General features: G+C 36.5%; 1 protein-coding gene across 7 annotated transcripts in view; it reads left to right on the plus strand.

Moving 5' to 3' along the window:
* Positions 1-23505, plus strand: part of NAV3 (neuron navigator 3) — a 509399-nt gene that overhangs the window by 358969 nt on the left and 126925 nt on the right. For 4 of the 7 annotated variants that reach the window (XM_039704096.1, XM_039704092.1, XM_039704094.1 and 1 more), the window contains 3 exons: positions 9478-9546; positions 12241-12380; positions 19634-20672. In XM_039704096.1, the coding sequence (XP_039560030.1) occupies positions 9478-9546; positions 12241-12380; positions 19634-20672 (1248 nt within the window). Of the gene's footprint in view, positions 1-9477; positions 9547-10538; positions 10557-12240; positions 12381-19633; positions 20673-23505 lie in introns of those variants that run through there. The other 3 variants (XM_039704093.1, XM_039704099.1, XM_039704098.1) reach the window with 3 other exon arrangements.

Raw genomic sequence — 23505 nt, forward strand, 5'->3', positions numbered from 1 at the left:
AATGTCTGTGATCATTACCATGTCTGAAAATTTCCGTGTGCCACTGAAGACAAACTACTTTATACAGTGTTTGAGCCCTTTGTCAACAAAAACTGAAACAAGCACCAAATTATATTAGGTCTCTACAGGCTTCATACACAGTCGTTTTGCTGAGGTAAACAAACAGAAGCCCCGGGGGAAGGTTATAATCAGAATATCACAAGACAGGATAGATTAGATTTGTGCAGAAATGGGGAATTCAGGAGACTGAGCCACCACACTTGTCCTAGTGTGACTAGGAGACAACACAGACAGGAATGTAATTAAACCAATTGCTGGAGGAACCTCTCTTTTCTAAGTGCAAAGTTTGCATGGGAGGATAATGAATCTTCTTTCACAGGCTCCTTACAAAGTTATCCAAAATTGGTCAGTGTGGCAATACTCTAACATTCCTATTCCCATGTAAACTGTCTGTGACCAGTGTCAGGATTGTGAAAGCTGTTCATACAAAAGGCAAGCAAGATTCTTCTTGTGAAAGAGTATTATTTGCCTATCTAGTCCTATGGCCAACAGCAACGTTTCAAATTAAATGTAGAAGGAAGGAAGGGAATTGATCCGTGATAAGTGAAATTGCCTTGCAAAAAGCATTCTTTCTTTATGGAAGATCATAGTTTTGTACCAGTAATGATAAAAACTCTGAAATTATTAGACTGTTACTGAAAAAATCTGGAGTAAATAAATAGTAACCAAATGCAAATAAGTTTTAAATGTGATTTCTGATTTCTTTTTACCCTAAAATTTCCTCTATTCTTCCATGACTAACTGTGGGAATTGAATAATTTGAAATCTGAAGTTGGCACTTCACTCTTTCATTATGACTTTATTGCAGCTCTGAGATTTATTTTTAAGCATACAGTGCTGGTGGCCTTATTTATATCTGTCAGTACAGATAGATGACAACAATGGCTACATTATATTTTTATGCTTCGCTTTGGTAGTGGATTCCATTATCAGAGCAATACATCTGTGGTGATGATCTTTCAACCACCCAGATACTAAGAGAAAACACATGTGGATGAAAGAAGTTCTGTCTCATTTACAGATTAGACAGTAACTGGTTTCAGTAAGCTGTCAGAAAAATTCCCCTAGACGGACAAACTATTTTATCATGTACAGGAATGATGAGCACAGCTTGAGGTCCAGATGGATTTTGTTAAATTTGTTATATTAAAAGTGCACCCTGGTTCTCCTGAGCATATAAACAAAGTTAGGTAGCTGATTTCTGCAGGCAGTTGCATATATAACTACTGCAAGGAACGGGGTTTCATGTTGCCTGCTGCTCAAAAGAACTAGGGAAGAAATTATGCATGTTGGATGCAGAGCTTGTGCTGTGTGAAATACAGTAATGAAAATGTAGTGCTTATGATTATGAATTGAAATAGATCCATGTCAGAATAGTGGGAATCTGCATAGCAGTCTTGATTACATCACTCTGTTTAGCAAAAGGCCTTCATTTAAATATTCTGAAGGTTTAATATATGGTTTCAGCAGTCTACACCAAGTGTGTTGCACTGACATAGGCTGGAAAATGGAAGGTGCACATAGTTCTGTGTGTTTCTTGTTTAATATATAGGGAAGGGATGAAACAAGTCCCTTTGCTGTCCTTAGCTCATGCTGTTGCTAGTCATTTGGTTTTGGTGAAAGGAAAGAGGCAGGTAGTGTCTGCTTTTCTCACTGTGGAATCATTGTCAAATCACTGATTCTGAAGAAAAGAAAAATTAAGAAAATATTTATTTCTTCTTTCTGTTCTCTTTTTGCTAGTAAGAGTCTAATGCTATTAATCTAATCTGATGTATTTTTATATGTCTGGGAGATAATGCAGAATGAGTTGCTTTATGTGATTGTTCCAGGATCTGTAGGAAGCTGACCTTGAAATGGCCCTTAGGTGTTTAATTTTATTTTAACCTTTTATTTTACCTTGAAAATCAGCTGTGGCTCCATTTTGTTCTTACTCCCCCAAGATGCAATCTTTAGAGTCCTCAAGGTTCCAAATCACAGAAATTTCAGAAAGGAGGTTGTTTCATCATATTTGTCCTGAAGTCCAAGTAAATAAAGCATTTAGTGTGTTTCTGTGGCAAATTACTAACCTGTCCAATAAGCTTCCCACAGAAAAGCAAGAACAAAGCATTAGTAAGAACATATTTTTCATATACTTCTTCTATGTAACCCATCCTCTCTAAGAAGATATCTAATAACATTTCTTCAGCTTAAAATAATGGGGGGAAAGGGTGTTTCAAAGTGACATTCAGGTTCTAAAATAAATGGTCTTTTCTACAGTCTATAATACACCAATCTAGCAGACTATTGCATGCCTAGAGAGAAAATAAAAAAGATAAAAAAGCATTTTTAGTCTCTTAATAGCATTTCAGATTTTTTCAAGCTGTTCATCCTCTATTGACCATTTCACCACCAGTCCTGCATAAACTGCTTGTATTTTTTACCTTCTTAGCTATTTCTGTGGGCTGGATCCTTCAAACTTATCCTTTACTGATTGGTATCTCCCCTTGCTTGTTGCACACAGTTTTTTATCCATGCGAAGTACCTGATGTATGTCTGACTTTCTTTAGGAACCTGTGGCATGGAGTTACCCTGGGTTCTTCTGTTTATAAATTACCTCTGTTCAAGAACAATAAATTTTCCCTAACTCTTCTGCTGTTTGCAGTTCAAAATGCAACTGCCATCTTTTCTCATTATCTGTTCTTGCAGTTTTCACAAGAGTGCTTTAAATCAGTTTAATGGAAATTTTAATTTTGTACATTTCAGATATTCGCATTGTCTGGCCTTTGTCACCCTTGCCACTCATGACTTTTTATATGTCAGTTTTGATGCACTTTGGCCATAATTTTCACTGTTGCTAATCCAGATCATGTAGAATTTAATGGGAAGTGTTCCATTCATCCTTGTAGCACTTGAATCCAATCTTTTATATATTTCCTTCTGAAGGAATAGAAGCTTTATAATGAAGTTATTCTCCCTTCAGACATTCTTTGTTGCTCTACCCTCACTTTCTACTGAGATTCATTAGATCTTCCCTTTCTCTGAAAATGAAATCTGATGCAAATTTCCATACAATTATTACTTTCCAGAACCTGCCACCAATTTAATTCTGACACCTTGTGAACACTGGAGGTTGCTTATAATTATTTGTATATGGCAGATGAAATTTCAACACACGTAAAATGCAAGGGTAGCCATATAAAATTAGCAGTCTTCATTATTTTTTTGATTTTTCATCAGATGATGAAAAAACAAAATAGCAAACCTATTATGAAGCAAAATGTTCTTTCTTTGTTCCTATTTATTCCTTAATAAATTACTTCATACCAATGTGTGACCCAGCCTTTTCCTTGCATTTTTACTTTCATTTAAGTCATAGTTTAATATTTGTACTTCTTTGCTTCTGTCCGTCCTTTTTATAGCTATTATATCTTAATATTTTCACAGACTGTGCAACAAATGTGATATTCTACATTTTGTGGTTTTCCAGGTGTCAGTTAATGAAGTAACATTACAGTTGGAAGCTTCTGTGAAGGAGATGACTTTCTCTCTTAATTTACCAAAAAAGCTCCAAAATAAAAATCCATATAAATTCCAAAGAAGCCTAGGCAATGCTATTTGGCAGTCATTGCCTGTGGAAAATAGATTAAATAGAAGTAAAAAAAAAAAGTTTTTTTCCTATTTATGATTCACCAGACTTACAAGAATTTATTTGTGTTTTGAAAATACTTAAGGGAAAATAGCTGAACTGCTGGTAGAATCTTTTGTATTTTCTTCATATTACAAAGCTCTTTACCATTTTAAAGTCAATGGGGAGACTGAACAAAATGCTTACAAATGTATTTTACTACTGTCAATAGAAACAGTTAACCATGGGATAATTTTTTGACTGATGCAGGTTTATAGCAGTCCCAACCATACATGAGGATGTGTTACGAATGTGGACTTTCTGGAAATCTATGCAAAGATTCAAGAGATAATTAGCATAGATTTGAAGAAGTAAAAGCATCAGCATTTGTGTCACCTCCATTTTAATTTCCTCTAGGAAAAATCTTTTTTACAGTTTTATTGTATCAAACTGTGAAGTAGAATGGTGGCATATGATTCTGTGAAGATACTCTGATATAATTCTGTTCTAGTATAAGATCATAAGTGATATGGAGATAAGGTCATGAAATGGTACAATTATTTCCTAAGGGCCTAATCCTAATTATGGTAGCACACTGTAATCCACTTGTCTAATTTGTTCAGAGAAAAATAGTGAAGTTTAAAAGATGGCATTTTAGGTGTGCTGCAGGTTAGGTTAAGCACGGTAGCAAAGTAGCACAGTGTCCTAAAACACAACACACAGTTAATGCTAGGTATCCATTTTGTTTCTTCAATGTTGTGGTTCATGTACTCCTTCATTAAATTCCACAAAATACCTATACTACAATACTAGGACCAAAGCAGAAAAGCTATGGTCACTGTGTATTCATTCTTATTAAAAGGCTCTGTATTCTGCAGGAACATAAATATTGATGCAAAACTGGGTTATCTGCATTTTGGTTTATGAATTGTGAACAATAGGAAAATATTGAAAACATAATTTTGCTTGTACCTTCAAGCATGAATCATTTGGAGACAGACTGCTTGAACAAGATGCCAGAAGCTCAAAGAGCGGAAAGGAGAAATGTCCAAATAATTCAGAACAGATGACAGGGTATGAGCTAGAACTGCCTGAGCCATAGACATTTCCTCTCTTGAATGAAAAAAAAAAATTGTATTTATGTGTTAAATATGTAATATTTATCTCTATATTTATAGATTTATTTTTATATTTACCTTTATCTATAGATAATATACCTGTATAAAATACATGTTCATAAATAACATTTATATAAATGTTAAATGTTTATTTATAAATAAACAAATAGGTATAGATATATGTAGTTATATAGATATATACATGTGGACATGGCCATGTATTAATTGACCAAGGCTGGACTAAAGAGGGAAAAGAAATGTCTGAAAAATATTGTTTGTACAGAAAATCAAGGGTTTTTTGGATTCTTTCTCAGTGTTCCTTTAAAGTACATTAGGGGAATCAGGAATCTTCTACCTGCCCAAACTGTTTGGTAGGGTGAGGGCTTGGAAATTTTGTTTCCTGTGGCATCTTTCCAGGCACACTTGGAATTTGGAGTCAGGTATACCTTAGAATGTTATCTCTTCTGCTTTTCAACCGGTAGGATGATATGATAAACAGCCAAATAGACAAAATTAAAGAAGTTTTTTTCTTATTTAAGAAACAAGCATTTAAAAAAATAGGTGCACAGGGCAAATGAGACCTTCTGGGGTAATTTTTACGTTGAAAAAGCATTCTTTTTAAATTAGACTTTTCCAGAATTGTTCTAATACAAAAGTCTTGAACATCTCTAGAGTGCATTCAGACTAGAGACTAAATGCACTTTGTAAGATCAACAGCATATTAAAATGCAAGTATGCCAGTAAGGAAGAAAGAGTTTGATTATGTTCTACAAAACCCTTTCCCTTTTTCAAATTTCAACATAGTGCATAGCTGGCATTTTAGAACCACTATGTGACTCTTAATGTTATAGGAAAATGACAGCATGATGTAACATGATCCTATTGATCCTTTGGAGGACTTAATAAAAAGTATATGATATTCAGGGTCTCACTGTATGAGTTACTTTTTGAAGACAGAGGTTAAAATATTTTTAGCTTGATTCATGCTCTTTTCAGGTTTATAGAAGGTTCATGATTCAGCTTTGTGTGTTAACCCACTTTCAAGGGCCTGCTTCTTTTCTGACATATTGTATGGCAACAAGTTAGAGTTTCTGGTAGTTTAGTCCAGTGTCAAACAACCTGTTGCCTTCCTTCTGCATAGAATCGTAGAATGATTTAGGTTGGAAAATACCTCTAAGTTTATTAAGTCCAACTGCTAACCCAGCACAGCCAAATCCACCAGTAAAGTACCCTAAGTGCCACATAAAGTCATTTAATGTTGTAGCTTACATTGATTTCCCAGTCTCCTCTGCACCTTTTAGGACCATTTTGTAGCCGTGTCATGCCTGCAAATGAATGACCCTATCAGCTCCCCATCCTGATGGAGCATGGTGCACAGATCCCCAGTGCAGCTGGCTGTGCTGCACAGCCACGTGGCACTGTGCAGAGCCCTGCTTCCTGAGCCACTCAGCACAATACAAACATGGGGTTCTCCATCAGCTTCTTGGGATCAGCAACATCATTGTCCCTTCTTTTCAGCTAGCTTTGTGCTGAACTGCCTTTCTGGGCTGTCTCAGGATGTTTCTCACAGCAAAAGAAATTTCCCAATTGTCGCCATTTCATATCTGCTGTGTTGACTAGTGTTTCCCTGGTTTGTAAAACAAAATATTGATGACTTCCACCTGGAAGACAGAGTCCATATTATTTTGCAGAGTCCAGATTATTTCTAAGATTTCAGATGCCTATATGCCATTTTACCTGTTTTGGACAGCATTTACTTGACTTCCCCTATATGTTATTTGGAAGAGGAGAGTTAAGCATGATGTCTGCTCCTGTGTACGTGATGTAGCTGACTGCTGATATGAGTATTATAACCATTTAAAGGCTCTTGTAAACCCTGAGAAAGGGTAGTAGATAGCTGAGAGCAAGAGGCCTTAAAAATCCGCCTTTCCAGCTCTCTGACAAGTAAATCCTTCCTTGTCCTGAATGCTGTAGCATTAAACTGGTACTGTCTGATATGTTAAGATGCATTTACTGCTTTATTGCAGACACACACTTACTATATCATAGTGTGGATTTTTAGGCATTATAAACAACTGTTTTAAGCAAAATGGGTTTATTTTCCTGACTGACAAATACTACCCAAAGACAATTAGCTAGTGGGATAGAGGGCAGTATGTAAGTACTTGTTCATACATTTAGAAGAGTGGGTAGGCTAAAATCTAGTCTGAAACAGCATTGCAGTTCACATCCCTGAAAGTGAGGCCAGCAACTGGGAAATGCATCCATGGAAAGATTTCATGGGCTCAGGACAGCCAGAGCTAATTGACAAGAAAAACCTAAAGTCATTAGAACTTGATGCACCTGCTTTATGAGTTAAATTCTCTTTTTGCCTTTCTCTTGTCACATTACTTTGGAAAATAAATTTAATAAGTCACAGTGGAAATCATGTTTTAGAAATCATGTTTTACTGACATTGACACTTTCATCAATGCCTGTCAAGCCTGTCTGGAAAGTTTGAAAGTAGTCTATCAGCTGATGTTTCATGAATTTGCTAGTGGATAGAGTCCCAGATAACAGCCACAGAAGGCAAGCATTCCAGCAAGCATTATCAGATAGGTATTTTGTGCATTTATTGCTATTAAAGGTATGTGGGCTGGTTTATCAATACTGAGATTAAGGGTTTTGATCTTTGAGTTTACTCTTGAATGTATCGTTTGTGGTAGAAATACTATGATACACTAAGGCACTGCAACCTACTCACTCTTTTTTCCATCTTACTTTCTGTGTTGATTGTACTGTGTATCATTCCACCTTTTACAGCATAAATGCACAGACATTTATTTGACAACAGTTTTTCCTCACAAACCTCTTATTTTAGTCAGCGCAGGTAGCTATTCATTTCTAGATTCCTTAATTTTAAATATGTTGGGAAAAAAAAAACAAAACACATGAGAGAAAGATCTCACCAAAGATGGACGATTATGCCAGGCACAAATGTAGTAAATTCAATAAAACAAATTATGTCACATTTGCATTGTAAGTCCAGGCATTATTAAGAAATATAGCCATAAGTGAGATATAATTCAATGTACTAAAAACTAGATAGCTAAAAATACATAAAGTGTGATTATTATGAAATTATTTTGGTATTATTATAAGTAATATATTATATTAAGTGATATTATATATTATAATATCCACAGAAGCTATGGTCATATAGAAAAGCAATGTGTCAGCATTCATCTGTAGATATATGTCAGAGAACTAAATGCTTTTACATACTGAATGATTCCTTTTTGCCCTCTTAAGACTGAAGTACTCTTCTTACTTTTATATTCATCATATGCAAATGTACCATTTTTAACTGGCAGGAAGAGAGGCAGCTCTAAACCCTTTATTGGGGTTTAATTTAGTAAAGCAGCAATAATCTCACATCTCATTCCAGTCTCACATTGTCTCTTGGTTTGTACCTTCTTCTCACCCCTTTTCAGCACTGCAGTGTTAAGGAAGGGAAGACCTTTCTTACCTGACAGCTTCTCTATCAGGTTTACACTCAGTGGACTGGCAGAAATTGCTTAACACTATTCTGGTAGACTCAGCACCACCAGGTGCTTCTTAAAAGTGCTGCTAGTCTATAAAGCTGGGACTAGAGCACTGTGGTTTTCTGCTACTCAGAAGAATTGCTGGAAGATGCAGAACTCTGAGAAACAAAAGAAATCTGTGACTGTCAGAGTTTCTGCTTCCTCAGTTGTCCATGACTTCCCTAACAATTCAAGGAATTTGATTTGTGATTGCACCTGGCTTAGGCACTTCTCTAGAGCCTTAGACTGTGTGGATGCCAAAGGATGCACCTGTCTATGAAAACTGAAATTGCCTGATAGAAAACTGTACTTTGGCCATGCATTTGACATATTCACTATGCAAATGTCTAAAAGATTAGAGAAAATAATTTGCTATCTAATCATGCCAGGTTGTTGGATGTCAAAAGGAACATACAATTTTTAGTCCTATAGCATAGCATGTTTTCTGTTCCAGAAATGCTACTTGGATGCCTTAATAGACAAAGGTCCATTTTCCTATGAATTTCACAGTGAGTCTAAGCACATGCCAGGACTTTCTTAATGCAGCTTCTGCTTCATTGCCTGGGTCACCACACACGTGACCTGTACTGTAACAGTAATAAAATTTGTGACAGAGTGCTTCTTCCATACAGCTCTACTGTCAGGAGAGTCACCTTGCTTTACTGGGATTTTTTTCTGAGTCCACATTGAATTTGGTACAGCAGATCTGTTCCTAAGAGCCCTACTGTGAATCCAGTCAGGTTGCTGGAGAGACAAATAGGAGTGTATTTGTGCTTACTGCATTTCATGGGGAAAAAAAAAAGCAGCACAGTGTTTTGAAGTTCACATTCTGTGTGAATTGAGCTATACTTCAGGAATTCAGTCACTGTGGAAATTTGCTTGCTTTTTCTATTGATAAGATAATTTCTAGCAAATGAGACATTTTATAACAATATCCATTATTTCATAACCTGTTCATTGCATCTCATAAATTCTGCATGTTTACATTGTTTCATATTGTTGCCAGTTAATTTGCATTTTTTATCCATGTTCAATTTGCATTCATTAACTCATCATTTGCTGGTAAGTGTGTTCTTTCTATACATATTCAAAGAAATTCTTTAATTCAATTTCTCTGTTTCTTCTCATACAGTCTCACAGCCAGATATGCAACTCAGTCTAATCACAGTGGAATTGCAACCAGTCAAAAAAAGGCTTCTAGGTCAGTTAAATATCTCTAATTTATTGCTTGTTAGTGATACTCAAGCAAGTATATGGCCATTGATATTTTATCCTTTGGACTTAAGCAGACACTAAACATAGTGCAATTTTTGTTATGTGAGCAAGCTTTGGAATGATGAGCTTTGCCACAGAAAAGCCTTGTATTCATTGGCTTTTGGCCAATTGGCTGATTTCTATTATGTATTAGCAATATTTCTGGTTGTTATGTATCCTGCATCTTTGTATTCTGCATGTAAAATATTGGATGTGAAGGATTAGTTGGTGATTTTAGTGCTCTGTACTTTGTGGCTCAATTCTTGACTTTAGTCATCAGTGAAAAGAATTTTGGGAGTCCACCCCACTTCCCACTAGATGTTTTGCATATATAGCAAACCCACCTGAAAGCCTGAGTTCACAGAGTCAAGTTTACACAGAAGAAAAATAGAGCAGAAAAAAAGAATGACTTCTGAGACTTCTGCTCCATCAAGAGTAGCCTGCACACAGTCCCCATGAATAAGAGGCTTTGTTTTGGCAGTGAATTTGACAGAGCTGTGTGTAGGAACAGACTTATTTCAGATTTTGTCAGTACTTTTAGTCTGTCATTTCCATGAGCACTAAAATCTACATACCAGATTATAGGAGAAAGAAGCTGAGGTTAAAGCTTACTCTTTTTCTCTTTTTTCTAGCTTTTTTTTTTTGAGGGGGGATAATTAATGTGTTCATTAATTACACCTTTGCTTTACAGTTCATTGGTGAGACCAATGAACTCTAAATTGCATAATCTCCAATAAAGGTTGCGTTTTGCTGTGTAGAACACTAACACAATGGGTGTTGCTGGTGATAAGTTTAATGAGCTGTACCACGGTCCAGTTGCTTTGCACCTGCATTTATAGGTCTTCGTTTTCCTTATTGCTGATGCTCCTGTCCTGTCCACATTCAACTTGTCAAAGTTAACAGTCTTATTGTCTAATACTTTAAATCTGTGGCAGTGTTTCCGAAGCCTGTTCAGAGGTATGTGACTTGTCCCTTATTTGTTATACTCTTCTTTGCATTTCCTTAGCAGCTTAACATGATTCTGCAAGAGCAATTTAAAACCTGAATTCAATTAAGAAAGTCAGCAGATGAGGTAAACTGGAAAGTGTGTAGAGAAAATGACCTCATGCATAATGTGCTTATTGTGGCAAGTTCTTGAATTCTGGCATACAGAATATATGCAGAACTATTTTGTATTTTAACAGATCAGATGGGTTTCTAGTGTTGCACATGCCTTTTCATTGCTTTTGTCATTACCTTTGACAAATGGTCTCAGGGCTCTTACTGCCTGTCAAATTAGGGAAATGAGAAGGAGCAAATGGATTTTTAAGTTTGTTTTAGTGCATTCTTCAGGGAACAGAAGATCACTCGAATTCACAGGTCACGGTAAAGGTTAGCGTGCGTACCGCTGCAAAGCGGAGACTGTCTGCCCTGGGCTCGGCGCAGAGACTAGCGGGGCAGGCTGGCAGCCAGAGAGAGCCATGAAAATCACCAGTGGATTAGTCCTCTGAGGTTTAAACTGGTAAAGAAAGAGACTATGGAGTTGTTTACATATGTTTGCAAATAAAAATGAAATTATTTGAACATTTCTGTATGCTAGTGTATTAAACAAAAAGAAATCTGGAAATAATCAAATGTTTTGTACTTTTTTGTAATGTGATTAATTTTTTTTCCTTCTAATGCTGCTCTTTCACAATAAAGTGAAATTAACAGAATTTGATAACTCTGGTAGAATTTGCAATGCTATTATTGAAATCATTCCAATAAGCAAGAAACAGAAGAGAGATGCTCTTCTATGGCAAAAACCTATGACTGATTTAAGCAATTAATTTTATCTAAGAAATAACAAAACTAGAAAGCAGTGGGGGTTGCCACAAAGGCACTTCAGAAAGTTTGAAGTAGGCATGTATTAAGAAATCATAAAACACAAAACAAGATCTAAAAGATGCAGGCTTACACATGCCAGAAACAGCAAGAATCTACATTTTTTTCCTTAGCATAGCCACATTGTAAGGTTCAGATGGTGGCAGCAAATACTAAGAAATGAACTGTATAGTATACATTATATAGTTCTATCTAAAAGGTATAAATGCATCTCTATCATCTAGATAAAATAAGTATTTACAATATTTTTAATTTAAAATAGTAAGGAGGAAGTATTTTAGTCAATAGCCTTCTGAAAAATAACTGAAGACGATAACTAAAAAGTCAGCTTTTATGCTAAACACAACTGTGAAAATTTTAATAGAGTAAGAGATACAAAATATTTCTTAACTATGTATTGCTCTGATTTTAACTCTATTTCTTTAATATTTCCTTTCCAAAAGTGGCATATTAATAAAGGTTGATATTGAACTTTAAGATTTGTTAGGGTGAATCTGTTTTAGCAATGTTAATGGTAAATGCAAAGCATCTTCTTACATGTCTTGTGAGTCTAGAAAGCATCTTTTTCCCTTATGTGTGCATAAGGATAAGTTTAAATTTTCATTTGTGGAGTCTAACTAATTTGAATCCTCTTGTTTGTTGTTGCTTCTGGAATACATTGGGTTTAGTTGGTTTAAAATTGTGATCCGATATTTGCACACTGTCTCTGCTATATGTTGTATTACATAAAATGAACAGATTTCTCATTGGTTCCTCACTGATTTTCTCACCATTCCAGGCTTCCAGGACCCTCAAGGGTGCCAGCTGCAGGCAGCAGTACCAAAGTCCAGGGAGCTTCCAATTTAAATCGGAGAAGTCAGAGCTTTAACAGCATTGACAAAAACAAGCCTCCACAATATGCAAACGGAAATGAAAAAGGTAAGGGATTAAAGTTACTAAGTTTACTCTCTGTAATACACATGAAGGAAAAAAAAAAAAGAACCTTCCACAATGGTCAAAGAAGAGAATGTAGTATTTAGACTTGGTAAGGAATACCTATGGGAATTGGGGCCTGAATTAGGACTTGTGTTGCGGTTGGGATTTAAGTTCAGATGCAAAAAAATTCCAGATGTACAATCATATTTTATCATTCTTTGATGAAAATATCATATGGTGACTTTTACAAAGTAAAAGTTAATCCATATTGTATGCCTGTAATTTTATTCCATATAAAAGTCTTCTCTTATCCAAAGGACTACTGCCATCATTTTCAGAGGACTTGGCATCTTAGCCTCTAATGGAGAAGAATCAGAATATTATATTTGCATCAGAATGTTACCTGTTCTTTCAGAACCTGACCTAGTGTCTGTATAATACTGAATAAAGGATTGCAAGTGAAATGAAATTTTGCAGGGATTTGGAGCAGCCATTGTGACAATTGTGAGTCACATATGAGTATGCTGGGTCCTTCCATTTCTCTCACCCTGACTCTGTTCTCCTGGAAAATGTGCCTCTTCAGTCTTTATCTCAAAAAGAATAATGCAAAAATACAACTTTCTGAGTTGTGTAACTAATCCATCCCCTTCCTCCCCTTCTTTTTCCCTTTGTGTAATGAACAGCATTTTATTCATATCTCTGGGTTAGAACCGAGTTGAAAATGATACAATATACATAGTACCCGTTTGCATCCTTGGGGTCTGTGGGAGGAACAAGTATGCAATGAATGTTCTTCATCCAAGCAACAGGCAGCTATCCAGATTTTTTTTACAAAATTCTGATGACCATGCTTTGCCCCTAGCTGTATCTGAAGATATAAAACCATCCTTTCAATAGTTATTCCTTTATTTTTACTATCAGGATTGAATGTTTCACGTAGTTCTATAGTGGGTTTTATTTTATCAAGGAGTTGTTTGTGTCAAGACATCCAATCTAAAACTAGAAAAAGATCAGTGTGAAAACTGAGCACACACTGTATAATTCACAAATACAATAGTGAAGTTATGGAGCAGGAGATGTGACTACTTGAGTGAAGGTATGTACAACAGTTTAGGTTTTCGAATTGCTTCATAATGTTTGCTACTGAAATATGTGAGAATAAAATGATTCAAGGTGAAACGTGAATGTAGATAATATTCTTAGCTCATTACTTGGAAAATGTCTTTTGACTTCTAAGGCTTGCATTGCATTGTACATTTGTGTGACTTTTTGCATGATGTATTTCTTCCTCATTTTTTACAGTAGAGAATGAGAGCTTTGATGAGGTTTTTACTGAAGTCACCACTTGCAAGAGGATAAGGGGTGGCTTTTTTGTAAAGTCAATCAATTCATTTTACAGAAAATAGAAGTAATACTGCATATCCACAGACTACTGTATTTGATATGTTTTCATGTGGGTTTTTTTTCTATCAAAACAGCAGAATAGGTGAAAATACATTAATTTTACATGATAATCAAAGATACATATAAGTTTGTTTTAGGGTATAAAGCAAAAGTTTATTAGAGAAAATCATTTCTGTGAATGAAAGCGTAGCAAAGTGATATACTTTTATAATATCCTGAAAGAACAGAAGAACTTGTATTTAAATATGCTGTGCTCTACTTTTCCTAAACAGAAAAACAACCATGCCATGCTATATTTTAAACTTAGTTATTATAGTGACTAATTTTTGAATATTATAGTGAAATTTCCAGGTACTTTTTTCTATATTTTTTAAAGTATTTTAGTATGTTCTGTAACCTGAAATTTTTGAAGAATTTGTTCAGAAACAAACTTCAACCTGTACAATAGTAATAATATAAAATAATATAAAACCCATCTTTTTAAAAAATAGTGCCACCATACAATAAGAAACTGATTGTTTCCCTACAGTGCAGCACAACTAATGGACCTTATATTTAATTTTTACTTCTGATGCAGATACTTGGAGCAAGATAACTTTATCAGCTTTTTTTGAATAGATGTGCAGTCCATATACCTTAATTTCTAAAACAAAGGGGTGACTTGTGCCAATTAAATAGCTGTTAGATATTGGGACCATCAAACTTCTTCAAGGACAGACCACTGTTGTTCTGTTCCCTGCTCTACACTTTCCTGTATGTGCAATAAGGAGACCTCAGAAAATATATACAGCATAATATATATTTTTTAAATTTTTTAAATTGTAGGTAGTACTTGTAATCCATTCCTGCATAACACAGTCGCTCATTCACAGTTGGGAATGGATATGTAGTCACAGAGTTAAAGGAGACTTGAAGGTGATCCAAAAGAAGTGATATCAGCCCCTTATTTAGTATTCCATTACTTAGCTCTCGTTGATATGATCTCCTTTGAACGTTGCTTAGGGAATAGTTCAACTCAGTAAGAAACCTGGCTCCCCTGAGCAAACACAGGTTTGCTCTTTATTAAGCAGAGCAGTTTTCACCGACAGACCCGATCCACTGTGTGACGCAGGTAACTGAGTGTAGATCTGGTTAAGTCTGAAACACAGAAAGCACCAGAACATTAAACAAGCCATTAGTTGAAACTTGTTCGTGGAGCTTTAGTGCAACTCTTTTTTTTTTTTTTTTTTTTTTTTTTTTTTTTTTTCTGGACTTTGCAGCTTATGTATCAAAGAAGATCCTTGCTTTTCAGACATGTCAGATTTATCTGCCTGATTTAATAACATAAAGATAAAAATAAAATGAGGAAAATTAAACTATTTAAATGAAGCAATTATTCAGATTGCAAATAACTTAGAAAAACCGTGCATTTTGACTACAGCAAATAAATAATGTTCTGATTCACGCATTTTGAAAACAAATCTTAATCCCTTAGATTTTAGAAACAGTGTATTGGAGGTCTCTATGTCTCTATTTCCAGCTTTTCAGTATAATTTATTGATATAAGATGGTGTTTCTGTTTCTTAGAAACAGTGTATTGGAGCACTGATGAAGGTCTCTGTGTCTCTATTTCCAGCTTTTCAGTATAATTTATTGATATAAGATGGAGTTTCTGTTTTCTCCAAACTCAGTTTTAACAGTATTTGGTTAATTTGCCTATATGAACTCTGAGAAACTCTGCCCTGGAGCTCTGTTGTGTGATGTTGCTGATGCAAATTGTTCCTCTCTGGGCAGTATGTACATTTATAGCTAGTTTGTGTATGTTTCTTCTGGTGCTACTATTTTTCCAGTTGTCCCTGGTGGTGTTCTCCTCTTGTGCTGATAAGGGGTAGCTACTTTCTCAGGGACAGCTACAAAGGGAGAGTTGAACAAGCTGAATTCTTTTAATCTCACTAGGTAGACCTCCCATTTCTTCAACATTCTTATAGTAACCCTTTGCAACTCTTACATTTTTTACTAACCTTTTTACTGTGACTGGCTAAAAATGGACAAATCTGGACACCTGCCTGCTACAGAATATTTAGATTATCGTGAGTAATTTTGCTGCAGTGGAGGAGCTGTTGTTAGGAGGTTGTCTTCTCCACCAGCACATAACACAGTAAAGGTCACAGATGAAAGACAAAGGAGGTTGGTTATGTACTGGGCCCAAGTGCAACTCTTCACATGCCCTTTATTTGTTCAACAGCCTATGAAAAGTGGATGTGAAAATGTAGAGGTTGTCTTCTCCAGCAGCACACAACACAGTAAAGGTCACAGATGAGAAGACAAAGGAGGTTGATTATGTACTGGGCCCAAGTGCAACTCGTCACATGACCTTTATTTGTTCAACAGCCTATGAAAAGTGGATGTGAAAATGTCCGTTCGGTCATCGTGGTCTTGCTGCATTATGATAGAAGTTTCTCTTCTTGCATTGAACATCTGAGGGTGTTTTGTTTCTGCTGTGCTTTTACAGTGGAGGTTGAGCTCTGAAGCACTGAGTTTTCAAGCAGAATTCAAAACTGTTTTCACCAGAATCTGACTATGCAACTCAGAAGTAAGGGGTTAAGCCCAAAACAGAAGACTGACTTCTTGTAAAATTTAGTTTACAGAAATAAGAAATCCTTTTAATAGGTTGGGTTCACTCCGTCTCAAAATCACCACAAGGTGGGGACAGGTTTCTTGTCATGAGCAGCTAAAGCCAAGCCCAATTGGGCATACAGAAAGCAGTTAATTGTGTGCAGCTTCAAGTAATGCATTTGTGCTGGAGGTGGGGGGGGGAATAGATATTTTAATTCCACATCTTAAAACATACAGACAGGTTGTCAATATTTCTTGAGAGCATGCAGGTCACATTCCTTGCAGAAATATTAAGGATGCCGTTTAAATTGAAGATTAATGACAAGCTAAAATTCTCTGTAATTTTTTGTTGCTGATTATGATTTGTGACATAGGGATCAAATAAGTACCAGTGGGTCCAGGAACCTGTATTTTTTTGCTATATATATAGCAGAACAAGCTGCTGTTTAAACATTAAATACTCTTATTTTTACATTTTTCCCTCAGTGAGTTCAATATTATACAGCTGGAAAATATAGCAAATCAGGCATTCTTCCTTTTAATCAGAACACCTTTTTTTTATTTTTTTTTATTTTTTTTAGCCTGAAACCATAAATATGTAACATAACTAATACAATAGAACGTAGTGGCATCACACTGTTCACAGATTGTTACATGTATTCTGCATTAGATTTGCATATTTATATGGTGAATTGTTCTTTTGCAAAACTATTGGTATAGCTTGAGACCCCAATCCTCCTGTGTATTTAGGGCTAGCTTAGTGCAAGGCAAGATGTGTGCAAGTGCACACCCATTTTTGAGCTGTCAGCCCCATGGCTGATTCCTGGTATAAACTATGTTTGAAAAATAAAAAAGAAAGCCTGAGGGCTGCAGTAATTTCCAACAGCTGTGGCTGGCCCCGGGCTCTCTTACAGCCTCTGAGGCTCACTAGATGAGAGCAGGGGCCCAGCCATAATTCCTGCCTTGGTCCCAAGGGACCAGCTATGCAGCTGCCCACCAAAGGTGCTCCATGGTGAAAGCTGGAGCCTGGGAAATATGCTGTAAGCCTGTCACAAAAAATACTCTGAAGCAAGCTTTACCTGTTAAAGTTTTCTTGCTCAGAACAGGACTTAGCAGAGCTGCATGGAACCTTTTGTGAAGGTGGAATGAGCTCATCTGCACAATCACAGACTTTGTCAGGTTGGAAAGGACCACGGTGGATCATCTGGTCCAACCCTGCTGCTCAAGCAGGGTCATCTCACAACACAATGAACTTGAGCTCATCCACATGGTTTTTTAGTATCTCCAGTGAGGAAGACTTCATAACCTCTCTGGGAAATCTGTTCCAGTTCTCAGTCACCCACACAGTAAAGGAGTTCTTCCACATATTCATGTGGAACTTCATGTGCATCAGGGTCATCCTGTTGTCTCCTACCCAATTGCTGGCACCACTGAGAAAAGCCTGACTTCACACCCTCCCTCTAGATACTTGTACACAGTGGTGAGGTTCCTTCTCAGTCATCTTTTCTGGAGGCTGAATAGGCAGGCCCAACTGTCCCAGCCTATACTTGAAGGAGAGGTGTTCCACTCCCTTCATCATCTTTGTCACCCATGTAGCGCTGTGGCATTTGCATACCAGGCTAAGATGCACACAAAAAAACGCTGGGTAGATGGAATTATGTGGCGTCTATTAAGGTGGAGGTGTATTGCTTAGTGGAACTAGTTACTAATAGAGTTAAGCAAGTAAAAATTGTACTTGTTGTCATATTACTTTTGTTCAGACTCTTTTTTAATATTTTTCAACTAGAACTTCTTAATGCTATTCAGAGCAGTAAATTTTGCTATGTTTTCATTCTCTTTGTTAAAGGAAAAACAGCTTAACTTTCAACATTCTCAAAATGCTGCCTTTCCTGAATGTATTAGCAGACTTCAGACTTCCAGATGGGTAGCTGGATCTTTACTTCAGGTTTAGGGCTGAGACTGCAAAAGTGAAAGTGATGCATAACTTCATACTCTGTGCTGAAGGGGCAACAGTTCTCAGCCATCTCATTTACAGTATTATTCAGACAGGGGGGCCCCAAGGTATAGCACACTACATGTATATCCAAAGCATCAAGCACTCTTTTTTGTCATTACACACACTATATTTGAATCATATGTTTCATGGGCTTTTTGTAGTACAGAATTCAATATACTATAGACTAGCTTACATCTAATTCCCCAATAGTCCCAATACCAAATGGCACGGCAAGATGCATCCACTAAAAGAGCATACGTCAGCTGCTGAAATCGCTGTGTGCCACATGATTTGATTGCTATTACCACTTCATTTCTCTGGTGTTTGAGTGATGGTGTTTATATACTCATATATGTCTTGGGAATCTGAACTTCATACAGAAGAGTTTAACCCTTTCGTGCATTGGTCTGTTTCGCTTAATAAGACTAGATGATGAAAATCACAATTATTAATATGCATAGTTTGATTATTGCAGAAGGAGTCTTGTTCTCATATATTCTGAACATCCACTGAAGTTCCTGGATGATGCAAATGTAGTGAATGTGCGAGAGCCTTCTTTGCCTACCTGAGTACAGTACATTGCTATACCCATGCAGATGATGTATCACTGTAACTTTCAAGTACTGACACTGGTGAAATTGTTGATAAAATTTTTTCCTACCTATGAAAGTATACTGGGATAAGTTCCTGAAGTGGGCTGCTAAATATTGTTAACAGTACTTAAAACTAAAAAATGTATTGCCACCAGCCTTTTTCACTTTTGTGACTATTGATTTTAAGCAATTAATTTCAGTATTGCTAAATCCTTCTCCTCTTGCCCAAAACCTTAGGTTTCTAGCACATATTTTTATTTCACTAAACATCAAACCCCTCTTTGTCCAGTTTTGGTTTTCTGCCATAATTGTAGCATTCTTTATTTTTTTTCTTCTTTGGTGTTTTGTTATGAATAAGTGATTGGAAAAATAAAAGATTAAAAGGTTAAAAAATAAAATCTTAACTTGGAAGGCTTGATTGGCGTAATGCAATTGTTGTAAGAAAGATGTTTCTGAGGCTTTCTTGGACTTGTGGAAGTATTAAACACCTTGATAATGGAGGAAAGAAAGGTGTATTCTGTTAGCATCCTTCATGTTCCATGCACATATAAATCATGTTTATTTTAGATCACATGTAAGTGTGTTTTAAATGCCAGGAATATGACATCACCCTCAAGCATGAGATGGGAGAGTAACTATACCACTATGGCTTTTTTCTGTTTTTTAAGCAGATTCACCAAAAGGCCCTCACCCCTCTTCAGGCATGAATGGAAATGTGCAGCATCCCACCAGCACTGGGCAGCAGCAGGTCTCTGCCATACCCTCTCCAAGTGCCAGCAAGCCTTGGCGCAGCAAATCCATGAATGTCAAACACAGCGCGACCTCTACCATGCTGTCTGTGAAGCAGCCCAGTCCCGCAACCTCCCCTACTCCAACTTCAGACAGGCTCAAGCCACCCCCTTCTGAAGGAGTGAAGCCCCCTTCATCTGGACAAAAATCTATGCTGGAAAAATTCAAGCTGGTTAATGCTAGGACTGCTCTGAGACCTCCTTTGTCACTGAGCTCAGGACCCAGTGACAGTGGGAGAGAGGATGACAACTTTTCAGAGTGTGGTGAAATGGATGTCTTAAGTGGTGGGGTGAACAGCGGCGGCTCCACAAGTAGCAGTCCCAAAGTATCACCCAAGTTAACCCCTCCGAAAGCTGGCAGCAAAAATCTCAGCAATAAAAAGTCTTTGCTACAGCCAAAGGACAAAGAGGAAAAGAACAGGGACAAAAACAAAGTTTGCACTGAGAAAGTGGTCAAGGAAGAGAAGGATCAGGTTATTGAATCATCTACAAAGAAGAGCTCGAAAATTGCAAGCTTAATCCCAAAGGGAAGCAAGACAACAGCAGCCAAGAAAGAGGGTTTAATATCATCTTCTAGTGGGATCCCAAAACCTGGATCAAAGGTGCCAACAGCAAAGCAGAGCACTTCCTCCACATGCACAGGGAGTAAGGAGGTTGAAAAACTGAGGACTACAAAAGGAAACCAGTCTCAGTCAACACCAAAATCTCAGCTTAGTGAGAAGGCTTCTCCTTCCTCTGGTCTTGCTTCTTCTGAAGGGAAAGAACCAAGTGCTGCTCTCACCCCAGGATCCTCCGTTGGTCTGTCAGCCTCGATGGCTGCAGGCAGTGGCCAAGGCACGGGAAATGGTGTAGTCCAACTTCCTCAGCAACAGCAATACAGCCACCCCAACACTGCCACGGTAGCTCCTTTCATTTATAGGTAAGAGCATGGAGAAAATTGGGGTTTGTGCTACTGTTTAGGCAAAAGAGCTAAAATGGATGAAGTAATGGTGGGTCATGCTGTTATCCCCCAGGTTCTGCCACAGCATCATGCCAATGTTTTTCTAATATTATTTTTTAATTAAAGTTACTGTGTGAAGAATTTCTTACAAGAACTCTGAGTCTTTACCTTGTACAAAAGCAATCCACTGCAAATATTTGCTATTTAACATTCAGGGTGTTTTGATTAGAAATACAGATCATGTGGTACATTCTCTGTGCTGCTTTTGAAAGGTCACAGCTGAGTCAGGTTTCTAGTGTGAATATTCTTGTTTGCATTCTAAGGACCTCATCATGTATTTGTTGATATTCAATAATGTTTGCTTAGAACTCACCATTCTTTCAAAAGATCATAAAATAAACTCCTGATGTTTTCAGAATGTGTAACAGTACTGGTGGATATTTGAAGAAAAAACATACACAAACTTCTACAAGTATTCAAAAATATTTCAACTGTTTGTGTAGGCAGAAAAGGTTGATGTTTGTAGTTCTTTTCCTGTTTAGTTTCCTACATTAAATAGGTGTAGATGAACTCCCTGCAGACAGTTAATTTTTACAGGCAATCAGAGGGCCAAGGCTCTAGAAAAGAAGAATGAACAGTTCTGTATCAACAGAACTGTATCAACATTTCTCTGAATTTAATTTGCTGTATGATAGAGCATTCGGAGGGAAGCTGGGAGATTCATTGTTGTACAACTCAGAAGATAGAAAAAGTGTAGAAAGATTGACAAGCTGATTTGAATAATGTTTTACAGTTGTCAGCTGTTGGAGGGTTTTAGCTATAGTTGTGATTAAATTTAACATCTGATAAAATAACAAATACATCATTAAGCAAAATATACTGCCAGTTTTTGTTATTGACTAGTAGTCTGGATAATCTTGGCTAAAGATTAAAGAGGTGATGAAGTAGGCTCTGAGGAACAACATATATCATTACACACAACTAAACATAGCTTCAAAACCAATCTGGATGACTGATAAATTCAGAAAATCATATGGAAGGAAGAAAAGGCTCAATATGGGTAATATTTATTCCAATATTCAGTGGAGCCTCTGGAATTTCAATTATATGTATCACTGGATGCACTTAATATGCATGTGGCAATCTGGAATAACCTCAGTGATACACAGGATTTCTAGTGTGGTACATGGGACAGCCTACATAGGTGTTAGGTTGCATATACAAGGAGAGAGAAAAAGGAGCTATGCTTTGCCTTCAGATGTGTGTGCTGCTCAGTGGCTGTTTTAGTACATAGTACATATTGATGCCATTTCATTGCATGTTGGAGATGTCTTAGTTTTGTTTTAAGCTTCGCCTTGAAGCAGTATGAATTTTGAATATTAAAGGGTGATAGAAGCATGTATCTTCCAGTAATATTTCTTATTCATAATTGTCTCTTTGCTTCAAGCAAACAGCAAAGGAGTATTTGAAGTTGAATCTCGGATGAAAATAAAATTCTCAGACTCAGTGTCTGATCTCAAAATGCCATAAATGCAGAACAAAAAACTAACTTTGATGAAGTTGCTTCAATATGTATCTCTCTGAGTGCAAAATCTGTCTAAAAACTAAATTTCTTTAAAATCTTGAGGGGCTTGTAATACCACACAATGATTTAATAGAAAAATATAAATGTGACCAAGGATAAAATACCCAAATTTTCAAAGTCCGCACATTTATTTCTGTGGATATATGTTAAGTGGAAATGAAGAAGAGCTGGGGTACTATATTTACATTTTTTGTTTTTCAACATAATTGTTTTAAAGCAGTCACCACCATTAATACACAGAATTTTCAGGTGTTCTTTCTAACAGCACAAGTAAGTAAAGTTATGCTTAAATTAGTAAACAATGAGACTATCAGGAGCTATTTTTTGCTCAGCTACAAGGAATATCTAGGCTCTGTGAGTTTGTGCTTCAGTCCTTGTGAAAAATGTCAATAAAATTTAGTAAAAATACAGTGTATTTTATCCAGAGTTCTGCAGAATCTTGTAATATACTTGTGTCATCTATTTAGACTGTTAACACAAGCATAAGTAATCTACTGCTTTCTTGATTTGTTGCTGATACCTGCAGACACCATGTATTTTGAAAGATTTTTTGTTAACCAAGAGGATATTACTGTAGATTATTGTGAGGAAAATGAGGTATTTCAAGGAGTTTTTTTTGAGACTGCCATGTATTTTCCTTAAGTAAGTAATGCAAAACTATAATAGTTATTAATAGTCATGTTTTCAAGAAGTCTCTGTTTTTATTGATGGACTGTTTTAGTGGGAAGGTCTCAAGTGCGATTTTGCACTATTCAGCTTTGCAATCTTGGTGCTTTCCCCTGTCTGATATCACATGGTATTTTTATTCCTCTTAAACACCTGACATCGAAATTCATATGGGATTAAAATTTCTCTTCAAAGATTAGCAGTAGCTGTCAGAGTTGCATTTGAGATTGTCTAAATGGGTATAATTTAAATTCCTCCATTCTGCCAGAAAGTGATTCTTTATTTTCAAATGTGGTTGTGAATATATTATTTACAATCCTGTATGTGTCCCCTCTGAAGTTGACTGGACTGTTTTAGTGGGAAGGTCTCAAGTGCGATTTTGCACTATTCAGCTTTGCAATCTTGGTGCTTTCCCCTATCTGGTATTTTTATTCCTCTTAAACACCTGACATCGAAATTCATATGGGATTAAAATTTCTCTTCAAAGATTAGCAGTAGCTGTCAGAGTTGCATTTGAGATTGTCTAAATGGGTATAATTTAAATTCCTCCATTCTGCCAGA

This window comes from Passer montanus, unplaced genomic scaffold, assembly GCF_014805655.1.
Source record: "Passer montanus isolate IOZ18808 unplaced genomic scaffold, ASM1480565v1 scaffold17, whole genome shotgun sequence".
NCBI classification, from domain to species: Eukaryota; Metazoa; Chordata; class Aves; order Passeriformes; family Passeridae; genus Passer; species Passer montanus.